This window comes from Bactrocera oleae, chromosome 6 (assembly GCF_042242935.1).
Source record: "Bactrocera oleae isolate idBacOlea1 chromosome 6, idBacOlea1, whole genome shotgun sequence".
Classification (NCBI taxonomy): domain Eukaryota; kingdom Metazoa; phylum Arthropoda; class Insecta; order Diptera; family Tephritidae; genus Bactrocera; species Bactrocera oleae.
Window position 1 is genome coordinate 42,242,736 of NC_091540.1, and position 12,995 is coordinate 42,255,730.

The 12,995-nt window shown below is 38.9% G+C and overlaps 1 protein-coding gene across 4 annotated transcripts in view; it reads left to right on the forward strand.

Moving 5' to 3' along the window:
- Positions 1 to 12,995, forward strand: part of LOC118680417 (streptococcal hemagglutinin) — a 423,094-nt gene that overhangs the window by 125,605 nt on the left and 284,494 nt on the right. For 3 of the 4 annotated variants that reach the window (XM_070111751.1, XM_070111743.1, XM_070111744.1), the window contains one exon: positions 612 to 1,487. The exons of the other annotated variant lie outside the window; for it this stretch is intronic. In XM_070111751.1, coding sequence (XP_069967852.1) covers positions 612 to 1,487 — 876 coding nt within the window. The remainder of the gene's footprint in view (positions 1 to 611; positions 1,488 to 12,995) is intronic. 4 annotated transcript variants of the gene reach the window in all.

Here is a 12,995-nt window from a genome sequence, read left to right on the forward strand (position 1 = left end):
AACTGCTGAACTTTGTGTGAACTTCCTTCGGAGGCCAGGGCAAAGCAGCGACGAACAAACAGCTCACCACCCGGCGAAACTGTAGTTACATTTTAAATAAAATGAGGTAAATGTCTTGATGTCGATTCACTAACAATTGAATGAGTAGCAATGAGTAGTAAATAACAAGATATTGAAAGCACCACAACAACAAAGAAACAATTGTAGATAGAAACAATGTAGACTCCGGCTTGGACCCACAAAGTAGGAAGAAAAAAACTGTAGCTCATAGCAAGAAAAAAAACGCTCGCGAACAAATGATCAACATCTGAGCACGCGGTTAACGCCCCGACATAACACCCAATTAACCCGATTTTTAACAAGAACTACCACAATAATAGCAACAAAAAGATTGGCAAAGAGTAAACACAGACACAAAGCGACACGAGCAAAGCGACAAACCGACAAACGGACAAACAGATGTGCTAATAGAGAAATGTGTAGGCAAACGAAGTAAGGACGGAGCAAAACGACGGACCGACCCAATGATTGAATGTAAAAATAACAACTATTAAAATCGTAACTAACAACACACGTTTCTTGGATTTCCTCTTTCTCCCCCTTATGAACAGGAGCAGCAACAGCAAACAGCAGCGACACAACAAAAACAACATTCGTTGAAATTCATTAGCATCAATGAAGTCACGACAAGTGTTGCACCATCGCAAATACCGTACGGCAAATTGCAAGGTTTGCATCATCACGACGCACGGAAGTGGCGCGAATTCTTCGTCGCACTGGAACCCTTTCAACGGCAATGCGCCACGGCGGGCCAACGGCTAGTGGCCGCCATGAGTGACATACGCTCCGCCGACCTACAGGGTTTACCCACACGTCGCCAATTGTATGCGCAACATCGCGCGCTAAGTCGCGCGCTTATGGATTCTGAATTACATAATTTGCGCAAGCGTGGCGCTTTACAGCTAGCGCGTTTGCAGGAGCTGGCCAAATCGTTCGCGCTGGTTGCAGCAACCACAACTGACGCTGGCGAAAATAGCCATACTCATAATGGCAACATTTATGGCAGCAGCTCTGGAGCCGGTGGTACAGGCAACAACAATCGCCACAGCAGCAGCAACAAGCTATTGTCCACCATTTCATCTATCAGCCATCTCGGCTTTGGTGGCAGTTATAACTTTAGCATGACACATCAACAACAGTCGTCACAAAATCACCCCGCTGCGTTAAAGTACAGCTCAATGACGTCATGCGATGCCATCAGGCGACCAACAGTAGCGGCCAACGCGACGGCAGCTAATAATGCTGTTGCGGTAGATAACTGTAGTACAGCAGGCAACGCGAATGTTGCAATTAGACTGCACAAAGTGACATTACTATTCAATGAGGTCGATCGCGCGGCCAAGCGGCTGGAGCAGCTCACGGAGCAGCGTCGTGAGCGCTTGCGTGAATTGACGCGTCAGCGAGCGCTGGAGGATGAAATTAACGAGGTAAGTGTGACTGATAAAGTTTGTGGGAGAAAGTGTTAGAGAAAAATTTGTTGATTTTTTTTTTTCTGTGATGTAAGCCAAAAGTTATTTTGAACGATGATAATATAGGAGGATTTGAAAAACTTTTATTCTCGCGATACTTTCAAAGGACTCATTGAATATGAAAATTATTAGATCCCATAAAAACCCATACATATTTAACCCTTCCATCCATCTTAAAGAAGATTATGTGTAATTTTGTTAGAAGCGACTGTGTTCTACTTACCATTTAAAATGCATTGCTTGGACTCAAATGCAAATCTTAAAAAAAAAACTACAAATATGCCTCCAAGTACCCTAAAGTATATCAGTGTGACAAGCTCAATCAGTTTAACTATGTAGATCTGACTGTCCATCTTTATATACGGGAACTAGTCCGTCAATTTTTGAGACATCGATCTGAAACTTTGCGGCCGTCCTTTTTGCTTGAATAAGCTGCTTATTCGCCGACAACCGCCCATATCGGATCACTATAGGATATAGCTGTGTATTTCAGTAAATAAATAAGAAATCGGTAACTTTGTAGAGTTAAACCACTACGCCATCAGTCTCTTGAAGATTAAGTCTAAGAAGAAACTATGCATTCAATTTTAGTTGCTATCTTTCATAGAAACGATTCAAATAAATATAATATGTCAGTCTCCCTGGTCGGACACCGTGAATAATATAAATTTTTAAGCTTTCTGCATTAAGATTATAAAAAGTAGTAGATAAGTGGGTGAATACTTTCTTAGTTTTTTCTAAGAAGTAAGTGTTTTTAACTTAATCTTTGGCAGAGAGCCAACTTCTCTCTTGATAACAACCTATGTTCGATATCAAATCGAAAGCTTACGAGATTCAAGAAATGCATGATTTTTGAATAGCATATTCTTTTCAGCTTGATATTTGGATTTAAACTCGCTGAATTAAATGGTAATCATTCTAAACCGCATACAGCTTATCCTTTCCTAACTTAAGGCCAAAATTTGTTTTGGAGTTTATTGATAAAATTCTAAAAGCTGTGTTTTGATCTTTGTTTTCAATGGGAAATATGAGAGCATCATGAAGATATATTTTTTTACAATCGACTGCTTTGACAACTATTTTCATTTTTCGACGTTGAATGTTTAAATAGTCTTCAAAGCGCCCTCTGCGGTCAGTGATTCAAGCACCGCAATGTATTTGTATCAAATCGTTTTCTCGTCGATTTGTAATACCATTCTCTAGAATTATTGTTTTAAGCAAATGCGCTCTCTAACACAATCTTCTTCAATTTACCGTAATTGAATACCGACGCATTCGTACAAAATATTATTCAGCAATCGAAAGATTGTCTAGTGCCAACAATGAGATTAGGTTAACAAGGGCTAAAACCAACAAATGAAATACCAACCGAAATATAATTTGCAGTTTAACATATTTAATAAATGATGTACACCAAAGCACTGAAGCATCGCAAAAAAAATTAATGAAAATCCGGGGGGAAATTGTGTGACTGAAAGATATTGCACAAGCCTTTGTAATCTTCACAACAAATATGACATAGTCTGTTGTAATGAGTGCTGTTGTTGTTGTTGTATATTTACACGTAAGCTGAGACACGCTCCTCTTTCTCACCACAGAATCGGCTTTGTCGCCTCTTTTCATTTTGTCACTTGACACTCTTTGACTTTTCAACTCTTGCCCATTAGTGATTACCTGTGGACATAGCTAGTACTCATACATATACACACTTGCATGCCTACAAACAAACCAACAGCAATAAGCGATTGTGTATTTCGGTTTTGGTTCATCGTTGAAAAACGAAGTGGTAACTGAGCGCCTTAAGCAAATACGCTTGCACGATTTATCAATTTGTTAGCCGTGAGTTTGCCTGTTCCGAAGTCAAAATACGAAAATTAACTGTAATGCTGCTACAACGGTACATTATGCTTGTTGTTTGTTTCGTGTTTGGTTTTGCTCAGGCCTTAAAGCTACGATATGATGATTATGAAATTGCATCTTCGATTAATCAAATATTTCGAAGGAGTCGACACACACACACACACACATTCATATATGAGTGCACACAATACAGCTAATGTACATATGTAATTTCGCATATTAATGAATGCGCGCATGGGTGTTATGAAAATGTCGCTGCAAGGCGAGTTGAACGACCCGGCGACCGTTGATAAGAAACATTTCGGTTTTTTAATATTTTACAGTTATGTGCAAAGTATCAGCACTTAGAATGAGCTTTAGCTGCTTGCAAGCATTTTTATAAAATGTCTAGCAATTCTGCTTGGCCTCATGCCGTCACGGAAGTCATTTGATTTACATATTCTCTCCTTTTCGCGATCAATTTGTGATTTCTTGTAAACGAAAGGTTTATTTTCGCATCGAATAGTGAACATCTTTGCAATAAATCGAGTAGCAATTAGTTGCGCCAACAACTTACAAGCGTTGAAATGTATTTTTTCACTAATGAATTATCGGCGAATTTCTAATGATTTGCATATTTTAATTTATTCACACTTTCTCAGACAGACAACTTAATTTTGACTAGTTTTACGGTGGCACAAATACACTGAAAAATAAAGTTCTGTAGAAATGGCAAATGTTGAGGATACGAATTTATTATACCCTGAACAGGGAATATTAAGTGTGCCATAAAGTTTTTAGCTGAGTCGATTTAGCCATGTCCGTCTGTCTGTATATACTAGAACTAGTGCCTCGATTTTTGAGATATCGGTCTGGAATTTTGCACACGTCTTTTGTCGGAACCGCCGATATGGGACCACTATAGCATATGCCATACACCTGACCGATCAAAATTGAGTTACTTTATGGATTATTTTCGGTGCAACCGATTTGTACAAAGTTTTATTTCGTTATTTTATTGGCTCTTCTCTTTGTATATGTTCAAAAAAGAAAAAAAACATATGGAATTTAGTACTACGTTAACAGGGGAAATAAGCGTGGTCGAAGTGCGATATCTAAGATATATGAGGTTTCACCTTAAAGTGGGCGGTGCTACGCCCATTGCCCAATTTATATGCCGATTCGCATGCAAACTTGCGGTATTATCCCCAAGAATAAATTTAATGGTTCAGACGTTTTAGATTGTTGCTGAGATTGTTTTGACAGCTTGATCGGCATATACATTACAGTTATAAGGTTGTCAAATATCCGCTTTTTTGCTCTTCATTCAATGCTTTATAAAAAGTGTTACAGTGATCAGATTTAGTTAAAATATGCGCCGTTTTGTTCGATGATCTGTTTCCATCTAGACGGCAACTTCATTATACCTTCCTCGTAGAAGCCCCCTCCACGACCGTTTTCGCTTGATATTGTCGTATGTGATCCATTTTTCGTCACCAGTCACCATCCGCTTCAAGAATGGGACGAGTTCGTTCCGTTTCAGCAGCATATCGCAGGCGTTGATTCGGTCCAGAAGGTTTTTTTGCGTCAAATTATGCGGCACCCAAACATCAAACTTTTTTTTGTATCCAGCCTTCTGCAGATGGTTCAAAATGGTTTGGTGACTAACTCCCATCTCCTGGGCGATGTCACGAGATGCCATATGCCGGTCTAACTCGATGTATTCCATGATTTGATCGGTATTTGTCGTTACAGGTCTTCCGCCGGCTGTTGTTTTCACCGGCTCTGAATCGTCGAAACCATTCCTCCGCGGTTCGAAGTGATAGAGTACCATCCCCCAAAACACCATTAATCTCACGGAACGTTTCTCTAGCGGATTTGCCTTTAACGAAGGAAAACTTTAAAATAGCGCGAATTTCGGCGTTAGTGAACTCCATGTTTACACGTCTATAACTGTTGAACGCAATATCCAAACTAATCATGCATAGCGTTGTTTTGTAGGTTATGTCAAGACCTTTCAAATTATGTATAGTGTTGCCAGATACGAGCTCTGTAGCGCTTTGTACATAGCCGCGAAATTCAAAAGACAAAAAGCGTGGAATTGGTTCGATTCTCTAACCTAACTTTTTTAGGTTATCAAAAAATGGAAGGAACTGAACTTTTTATTTTACACAGGTAGACCCATGAGCCGCAAGGTTTTATATATACAACAGTACATCTTCTTTGATTTCCTTAAAAATACGATTCGAATAATTCTAAAAGCCTTCAGTTTAAAACTTATGCTTCTCTTCCATGAATACATACTAATTGAGAATTATAATATTTTAATATAAAAAAATCTAAACAATAAACCCAACTTTTTTTCTCAAAGTACACAGCAGCGATGTATGCATAGCGCATGCGCGCTTGTATGTTATTCTTAACTGCCAAACAGCGCTTTCCTTGCGCATTTTGCAAAGCAGAGCGAAGATAAAGCCGAAAGCGGAAAACCAAACTTAGTCCAAATCAAAGTCGAAAAGGCAGACGCAAGATAAAGACCAAGGCAGACTTACAGCCGCAACACAAGCATATGCATGTACAACATGTTGCACAGTGTCTGTACGATACTAGGCAAGGCCACGACATGGCAACGCACAGCAAGTACGGTTGCAATGTGAATAAGTAAATAAAAGAATAGCCATCCAAAGGCATTCCGCGCAGCACGCGCCTTGAATGTGTGCAATTGCTACTGCTGCTGTTGTTGTTGCCGTTACAACTTTGCAGAATTACCGTTACCACATACACATAACTTAGTATACTCGCCGGCATACTTTAAGCCGCAAAGGTGGCCGCTTGCATTGCAAAGTGGAATTAAATAAAAGCCTTACGAAGCTATCAGCCGCTGCTGCGCAATAACTGCAATTATAAATGTACACAAGTATTTGTGTGTGCAGCTAATCATGCGCTATCTGCAGCTGTCAGACAACGCCATCAGCGGCGGCGGCAACGAAAATGTTGCTCTCTGATTGCCAACATTTGTACAGCAAGGAAAATAAAATTAAAATAAAAATGTGTGTCCTGCCACCGTCACATGCCGCAAAGGAAATGCTGCAACGCCGTCTACTTTGGCTGGCATTAAGCGCCGTCTCCTTCTTAGCCGCGCTTGCAGACACAGACGCACTTCACTTACTACTCATTGCTAAGCACTGTTATGCTTCTCCCAGCGGTTAGCATTTCTTAATTGAATATGGTTTTCATTAAATGACATGTGGCGGTTGTGATTTATCACGCGCATCCGCTAAATGTCGCATACATTTGGAGTACTCGCCCGCTTGGCAGTCGTCACACACTCACACACACTTACTCCTTAGTCATAAGTGAAATACGCAGCCTGCTACAGTTGCTACTGCATGTGCCACCTGATGTGGCATGATGACTGTGTGTGCTTTTTGCCACAACGTTTACCGCATTTAAAACGCTTTAAACACAGATATATATATATTTGTATATAGTATATACATTTGTATATACGTTTGATTTCCATAAAATGTGCTCTCGCTTGATGTGACAGTTGATTTTATGCTCTGTCGCCTATTTGAAGCCATTTCTCCTCAGTGATTAATTGCATTCGCGCCCGTTTTTGATCGCACTTTAGCTTCTAATAAGAAAGCGATTAAAGCATTTACTCAGAAAGCTTATACGCGTACACCTTTTGGGTGGCAAATTCGCATCGGCTCGTTAGAAGAACATGAACCAGTTGCGCTTAGCACAGGCGGACTGGCTCGTTGGGCGGTCGACTCTTGCAGTTACTTCGTGTATAAAGAAATATTATTTGCAGGCGGTAATATGTCACACTTACACTTGTAATGTAAAATTTTGTGAGATACATATGTATCTCATGTACAGCGCCAATTACACAATAATTGATACAGGGGATATACCATTATATAAAAGTAGATAGAAAAGATTGTACCAATTTATCAAAACAAAAAGTGCATCGATTCGGTTTGCGCTCGCAGTTTGAATGAGTGATCCATCCAAATTTAATCAGATGTAAAAATTGCGACCTATGAACAAAATACAATTGTGATATATCAGGCCCAAAAATCGCAAATATCCTGTACATTTAAGCTTTATGTAAGCTTTTAGTAAATATATTTAAACAAGTTTCCGGGATCAATTTATTTGCTTATTCTACTTTGGAAACCATACTGGTTAAGAAACAGATTAGTTTTCAACGAATTATATTCTTTCGAACTTCGATTGCCGCTATTTAGAAGTAATTTCAAACGTAAGCGTTCGCAGCGCCCTCTGTGTGATTATATGAAAGCCTAAATAAAGATCTAAAACTTTCATTATCTGACATGTTCAATCAATCAAAATTTTTTTGATGATATCTATCACTTTTGAGGGTCAACAAAAACTTCAAGAAAGTTTAAATTACTTTTGTTACACACTCTCACTAAAACATTCTGAAATGTTAACATTACTCTTCAAGCAAATATTATTTTTCTGCGAGACAACGAATGCACCGCGATATCGATTTGTTCTCTTAAAAAACCGAAAATTATAATTCAAAAAATAATTATGAGAAATGGCATTTTGACAACACACAAGAGTTCATCGGAAAAATTACGGTACTACTAACAGAGAGCAAATCAGAAATTTTCGAGGAGTTGACGCAACTGTCACCGACGCTGATTGCTTTAACGATCTACGCCGATAAGCCTAAAATATGAAAATCCATATACACACACGCATGAGGAACAAACACTTGAATTAGCTGTGGCAAAAACAACAACATCGACGTGCTGTTGCTGCTCCCATCATATCGGCCAACCAATCACTTAACTCAGCGCCCAACCCACGTAAATTGCTGTGTCCACAAACACTTCCAATGGAGCGCGCAATGAGATAAATTTGAAAATAAATTAGCGGCAACTAAGAAGAAGCAGCCACTGCTTGGCAGAAATGCCAGCGATGCGCGCATGCTTATAAAGATGTGGCGTGCATGCGAGTGTTTGCGTGCACAGGCAATTAGTTGCAAGGGTATGACCTCGGCAGCAGCAACGACGGCGGTGCACACATGCGGGTGTTTCGGGAACGACAATTGCTGCCGCTCGAGTGCAACTTTCGTTCACCTGAGAATGCCAAATCCAGCCACATGCATAAATAATGTGTGAGCTGACATTTACGTGTGCGCGCATGCGCAACCACTCCGCGGCACGATATAAATTGCTGGCGATAATGAACTAATGTTACATGCAACGCATCTTCAACAAAGTATTACATTGTGTTGGAATGTGTGTGCGCGTTGCGAGTGGCGCTGCAGCAACAATGGCATGACAGATATGCACTACCGCTATAGGTCGCCCGCACTCGCCTCATAATGCATTAGTGCAACGCAGAAATACCCAACTTGGTTGACCTCAACTTTTCAATGGCACCTGTCGGTCAAAAGTGCCTACCGAAATTCCTCTCAGTTCGCGCTGCCAGGTCATATTGAATTGTTCCGTGCGTCGCATGTCTAAGCTACATGAATTAGATAAAATATTAGCTGGCATTTTGCATGCATATTTTCTTGGAAATGTCTTCATTAGGAGCTGAAGAGATTGCGCGACCGTTATAATCATGCAACATGCACGTACTATATATACATACATATACTGTATACACAATAAGTAAAATGTATGTCGGTATGTCGTTGTATGTGTGTGTGTGCATTTTGTATCCAAGTTGCATTATCTCCGTTGCTTCAGCTTTGCTTTACATTGCTTTGACAGCAATCACTTTGTCACAAATTTAACTTGGCCATTCAGTCAGTCGTTCATTCGCTCATTCATTTAGCTAATTTAGCGCTTCTGCATCTGCTTTTGCGAGAGCTTGTCCAACCCGTATTTGTATTACTTTAATTACTTTGTTAGACGCGTTCGAGTTGCTTCTGACGTGACTTCGCAGTTTAGTTATCGTTATTACTGTTGTTGCTGTTTCTTTTCAATACTTCTTCTCCTTTTGTTGCTTATCTGTCAATTACCGCATTTGTGCCGTTAAGTAAGAGATGACCCGCACCATTATGAAATCGCTAAGAAGTTAACGAAGTTAAATAACCGGATAGAGAGGAAGCAAGAAATATGCATAATTATAAGAATAATGCGTTGCTCCCGCCCTGTCAAATGTTCGATCATTAGACTAACAGAATCTTCCAATTTATACTATGAAGTTGCAAATCTCAACCCCAATACATCCCTAGCTATACATGGACGTTTTTAGATGTGCTTCTGTAATAATGATATATTTAGATTGAAAGGGTCTCTATTCAAAAGATGAGGTTAATGTTCTTCCTAAGAGCCAATTATGTTTTAATATCTTTCATTAGCCCTTTTATCACAAAAGACAACTTCAATTCTTCTGCACTCTTTTCTAATGGGTAATGTTGCCTCGGGCACAAATTTTTCTACCTTAATGCAGAGGCAGAATGTGAAATAAAGAAGAAACAGAAAACTAAAATCGAAAAGAAATTGAAACGGCGCAAATTAAAAATATTTGACAGAGCCAATTATACATTAAACAATGAAAAATCTGAAATGAATCCTTTGAAAGGCTTAGTAAGGAAGTCTAAATTAGGACCTCCAATAGCTTAAAGCAATCTGAAGACAATGCCAAACTAACAGTATATTATTTGAGCAAAAATATACACCTGTGATAGTCATTTGGATTTCGATAGCATCCTTACTTGTCCTAAAGTGGGGTTATATTAAATGTAAACCTTTTTTAAAGAGCCATTTTTATAATTTACTAAATAAACAAAAAAGAACATTTATAGAATTTATTTTATTTTATTAATCGGCGATTTATATACACAAATTTTGGAAACCCTTGATCCGTAACCGATCTCCAGGGGGAAGTTCGAAGGATTTTCTACTTAAAATTAACTCAAACCCGAAAACCAAAAAAACCAATTCTAAAACTATAGACGAAAACATGTAATGATGGAAAGACCAGTCAAAATTTTTATTTTGGACCGGATGACGGATTCCCCCCAAAAAAAAATAATTTTGTATGAAAAAATCGAAACTTCTATCACAAATCTTGTTCATTCGATCAACTACCAGTATCCTGACAATTATATCTAAAACAAGTAAGGAAGGGCTAAGTTCGGATGTAACCGAACATTTTATACTCTCGCAAAGTCAAATGGTACACTCGTTTGAGATTTCTTTGTGGATTGACTGATATTTTCGGTAGAAGGTCAACTATAGGCACCGGGGTCCACATATTCAGTACTTAGGGGCTTGAACAGTTTTGGTTCGATTTAGATCAATTTTTGGTCACAAGGTGGCATACTTTAAACGTATTATTCACACAAAGTTTTATCCCGATACAGTCATTGTTGCTTGATTTGCATAGTGGAAAGTGAAAGAATCAGATGGAATTGAAAATGGTGTTATATGGGAAATAGGCGTGGTTGTAGTCCGATTTCGCTCATTTTCGCACTATAACATAGAAATATGAAAATTACGTTATGTACCGAATTTGGTTGAAATTGGTTAAGCAGATCTCAAGATATGGGTTTTCACGCCCACTGTCTAATTTTGAACACGGTTCCTATAAGGTCATTTCATACCATCCCAGAGATAAAATTTAATGTCTCTGGCGTGTTTAGTGCTTGATTTATCGCGCTTTTAGTATTTTTTGACAGTACCGTTATATGGGGAGTGGGCGGGGTTGTCACCCAATTTCACCCATTTTCACACTTCAGATAGAGGTGATACAACCATTTGCTTTCAGTGAATTTTGTTATTATAGCTTAAGCGGTTTAGGAGACATGCACATTAAACCTATTAGGGGGCGGGAGCACGCCCACTTTTTAAAAAAAATATCAGGTGCCCCTCCCTAATTTGATCCTGTGTACCAAATTGCAGTCTTGTATCTTGTTGTGGAGCTTAGTTATGGCAATTTATTTGTTTTTGATTAATGACGTTTTGTGGGCGTGGCAATTTTTACTCAAGTTAGAGCTTGCACGGACGGACGGACGGACGGACAAACAGTCACCCGGATTTCAACTCGTCTCTTCATCCTGATCATTTATATATATATAACCCTATATCTAACTCGATTAGTTTTAGGTGAACAAAACTATTATACTCTGTAGCAACAAGTTGCGAGAGTATAAAAATCGTGTGAAAATTTAAGTCGAATGGTCAGCCGCTTCGGAGACATTTAGCTTCCGAGTCTGAAAACAGGCTTTTGAGAAAAACACATTTAAACTTTTGGAAGCCGATTACACTATGTTCAAAAATTCTAACAAATGTGCTGATATCTCCGAAACTATTTGCAAGATTAATTTAAAATTTTTGGAAAATTTTCTCAAATATATCTACATTGGGTATATATACCAAAATAGACGTTTTGAAATTCACTCGTGGGTGTAGCTCTTTAAGTTTTATTAGTCGTTTGAATAGCTTCCGCGTAAAATCCTTGTCTTCAGCCAAAATACGCTTCTATTGCACATCCCCTTCCCAGAAGATGATTAAGATAGGTTCAAGATACAATTAAAGTTTCAAATATATCAGGAGAAAAAATTCAGCACAAGATTGTAAAGACCTACATTATATTTGTGGCGTGACTAAAATATATATTAGAATCAACGGAAAAAGTTCTGCTCACTACCAAGCCTTAGCAAAATTTGATATTTTCAGGACTCCGAGACTTAACTCTTAAAAACATATACAAACCCTATGATATTATATGTTAACAAATAGAAATCCACGTTCGATATTCTAGAAGCTATGCGCCCATAATTCAAAACAGGGACAACACGTCTGCGATAATTGTTTAATTACAATTCGTATTCAATACACGGCAGAATATCAAAAGCGCAGATTTAATTTCCCTTTTCATTTTTTTTTTTTGGGAATTTGTTACCCACAACAGCATTTAAAAAGTTTAAATTTCAATTAAAAAGGTATCAACTTTCTTATTAACTTTGATTGTACCGCAAAGGTGCGAAGTAAACGACAATGGTTTAAAACACACGAACACACACACTTACACCCAACCGGGCAGCAAATCGCCTGTACAAGACGCTCACCGTTATTATGCGTAATGTCATTGCCAACACATTTCGCCGAAATTCGCGTGTCAAGCGCAAATGAAATAAAGATTCAGGCGGAAAGTGAATGAAATTTATTTACTTAACTGGCAGGCGAGGACAAGCAACAAAAAACCATAATATTGCCAGACATATTAAATATACATAATTACATATATGTATGATTGTATGGTGTATGTATATATGTGTGCAGGCGTTTGCACCCAAAAATTAACGCCAGCAATTCATCTTTGCCGCATTTTAATATGCATGCAGCAACAATGCGACAGTTACTAAAGCGCATACACATATGTAGATATGTGCCACATGCCACATGCCAGTATGTATGTATCCCGCTACCCCTTCATGGACGCTGCTATTCAGGTTGATATTTATTTAAGAAAAAGTATTCATCCGGCGCGGAAATACGCCACTGACATGCAGCACTTGCCGGCCCAGTTGGTGTCAATCAATCGGTGATGGTGATGGTGTTGGTGATGGCGTTGGAAATGGTGGCAAGTTTGTCGCGGTTGTCGGGCAGCACCTGCTTGCTGCCG